Consider the following 2,100-nt stretch of genomic DNA (forward strand, 5'->3'; position numbering starts at 1 on the left):
CTCAATGATCTCTCAAAGGTGGCAGTTACTTCCATGGCTTTGTGCCTCACTTGTAGTATTTGACATTTTATTTCATGTTTTAAAGATCTTTAAAAACAGACCATATAACCTTTCTTCTTCAGAGCATAAAACCTCTCCAGTGCAGCAGGCTCCATCTGACTCAATCTTTGATTCCCCAGCAAGACCTAGCTAGCAGTCTCTAGCATTTAGTAAGATTAAAAAAAAAAAGAAATATAAGCTATTTATGTAACAGACATGACTACGCAGGGATAACTTCAAACAAACATAATTCCTGACTTCTTTTTTTTTAACTCCCTTTTAAAGATTTTATTACTAAAGCAGGAACCTCCCGCCACCCCGTGCTTAGATGTCACAAGAATCAAAAACTACCAATCCCAGAATGCCGAGCGAAAGGCGGCCCCTGCGGAAGCCGACGCCTGATTGGCCAGCGGGAGCGTTTTCTTCCGGCAGGAAGGGCCCGGGAGGCGGGCCTGTGAGGAAGCGATGGGACGGGCTTACCGGGCTGGGCGGGTCCCGTCCGGGAGGGGTTTGTCGGGGAGGCCTGCGTCCCCCGCCTGCGGAGGAGATGGATGAGGACGGGCTGCCTCTCATGGGGTCAGGCATAGACCTGACCAAGGTTTGTAAAAGACGGAGTTAGACTTCCGGTGACGGGGAGGAGGATGGGGAACCGACGTCCGAAGCCCAGGGAGACCTCGGCCCGCCAGGACCCACACCGTCCCGGGCCCCTCTTCTGCCTGCCTCAGGAGGGAAATACCCACGGTTCGCCTTAAAAAGGGTCCCTCCTTAGCTGATGAAGAAGACCATCTGCCTCTCCCAACCTTCGCTCCCCATGTCACGTGTCTCTGTGCCCGAAGTTGACGAGGCAGTCTGGTTACGACCTCTGACCCTACCACTTTTATTCACCCCTCAAGTTTGTGTGTCTTTATGTGTATTGCTTTTACCTGCTAAAATGTGTGGGTGTGAATCTAGACCCAGTGCTAAAACTCTCATGTGTCTGTCACCTTCGGACACCCACCTGTACTTTAAGAAAATAAGTTAATGACTATTCACATTCCTTCAAGACCTTCATATCACACAGTAAAGTCCGTCATTATTATGTCCAAATATCAAAAGAATTGCCTGGTGTACAGTCCTCCTGTACGAATCATGTTTGTTTTTACATAACACAGGTGCCAGCTATTCAACAGAAAAGAACGGTGGCTTTTCTAAACCAATTTGTGGTACACACTGTGCAGTTCCTCAACCGCTTTTCTACGGTTTGTGAGGAGGTAGGTTCCTTGATGATGGTTTGTAGAGTAGCCTAGAAATCACCTTGTACTTTAGAAGTTGTCAAATGGAGTAAAACAATTAGTCTTTATGTTTTCATGTATCATGACCTCTTCACACCCAGTTGTGTAAATTCTCGCTGATTCTGATTATAATCAATCCTGCACTCCTCTACTGAATTTGTGTCCTAAAGGTGTTTTTTTGTTTTGTTTTGTTTTTTAGATTAATTTCAGAGTACGAAGAAATAGGTTACAGTGTTTGCATTTGTTAGATTGTGTCCCAGGCCATACACCCTAACATTGTGCCCATTCAGAGGGAGCACACCCATCCCGCCCACCTCCTTCTTCCCCCTTCCACCACCTTGAATTGATTTGAGTCTTTCTGTTATGCAGACGGGTATTAGATGGTCTACTGGCTTCTAATGAGTATTGAATACATTGAATACTTGCTTCTCTATTCTTGTGATACTTTTAAAAACCGACCATATAACCAAGAGCAATGTGTTTCATGTTCTACAGGTTTTTATAAGATGGTTTAGTCAGGCTTATTGTAATTAAAGAGAACAAAAGAAATCCAAAATTTCTCAGTTTAAAACATGTTTTATTTGGGAAGTTGTTATTTGTTTTCCTACACCAAACATTTACATTTATATTTACATTGTTTCAGTTTATATTAAAATTATTTGACATTCCTGATCCAAAAGATGGCTAGAGGAGGTAGCCTAGAAACATAACTTTGGGATCAAATATCATTACAGATTCTCAACATGGACAAAGCAGAACAAAAAATATATATATTATGGAAAAATAAAAA

General features: G+C 43.0%; 1 protein-coding gene across 2 annotated transcripts in view; it reads left to right on the forward strand.

Moving 5' to 3' along the window:
- Positions 1–476: 476 nt before the first annotated feature.
- WASHC3 (WASH complex subunit 3) overlaps positions 477–2,100 on the forward strand; it is a 38,048-nt gene continuing 36,424 nt past the window's right edge. Inside the window, exons 1-2 of one of the 2 annotated variants that reach the window (XM_003783301.3) lie at positions 477–637; positions 1,191–1,289. In XM_003783301.3, coding sequence (XP_003783349.1) covers positions 587–637; positions 1,191–1,289 — 150 coding nt within the window. In that variant the 5' untranslated portion in view covers positions 477–586. The remainder of the gene's footprint in view (positions 638–1,190; positions 1,290–2,100) is intronic. The other variant, XM_012814185.2, reaches the window with a different exon arrangement.

The sequence above is a fragment of the Otolemur garnettii genome, unplaced genomic scaffold (assembly GCF_000181295.1).
Source record: "Otolemur garnettii isolate 467f Iridium unplaced genomic scaffold, OtoGar3 scaffold00007, whole genome shotgun sequence".
In the NCBI taxonomy this organism is placed as follows: domain Eukaryota; kingdom Metazoa; phylum Chordata; class Mammalia; order Primates; family Galagidae; genus Otolemur; species Otolemur garnettii.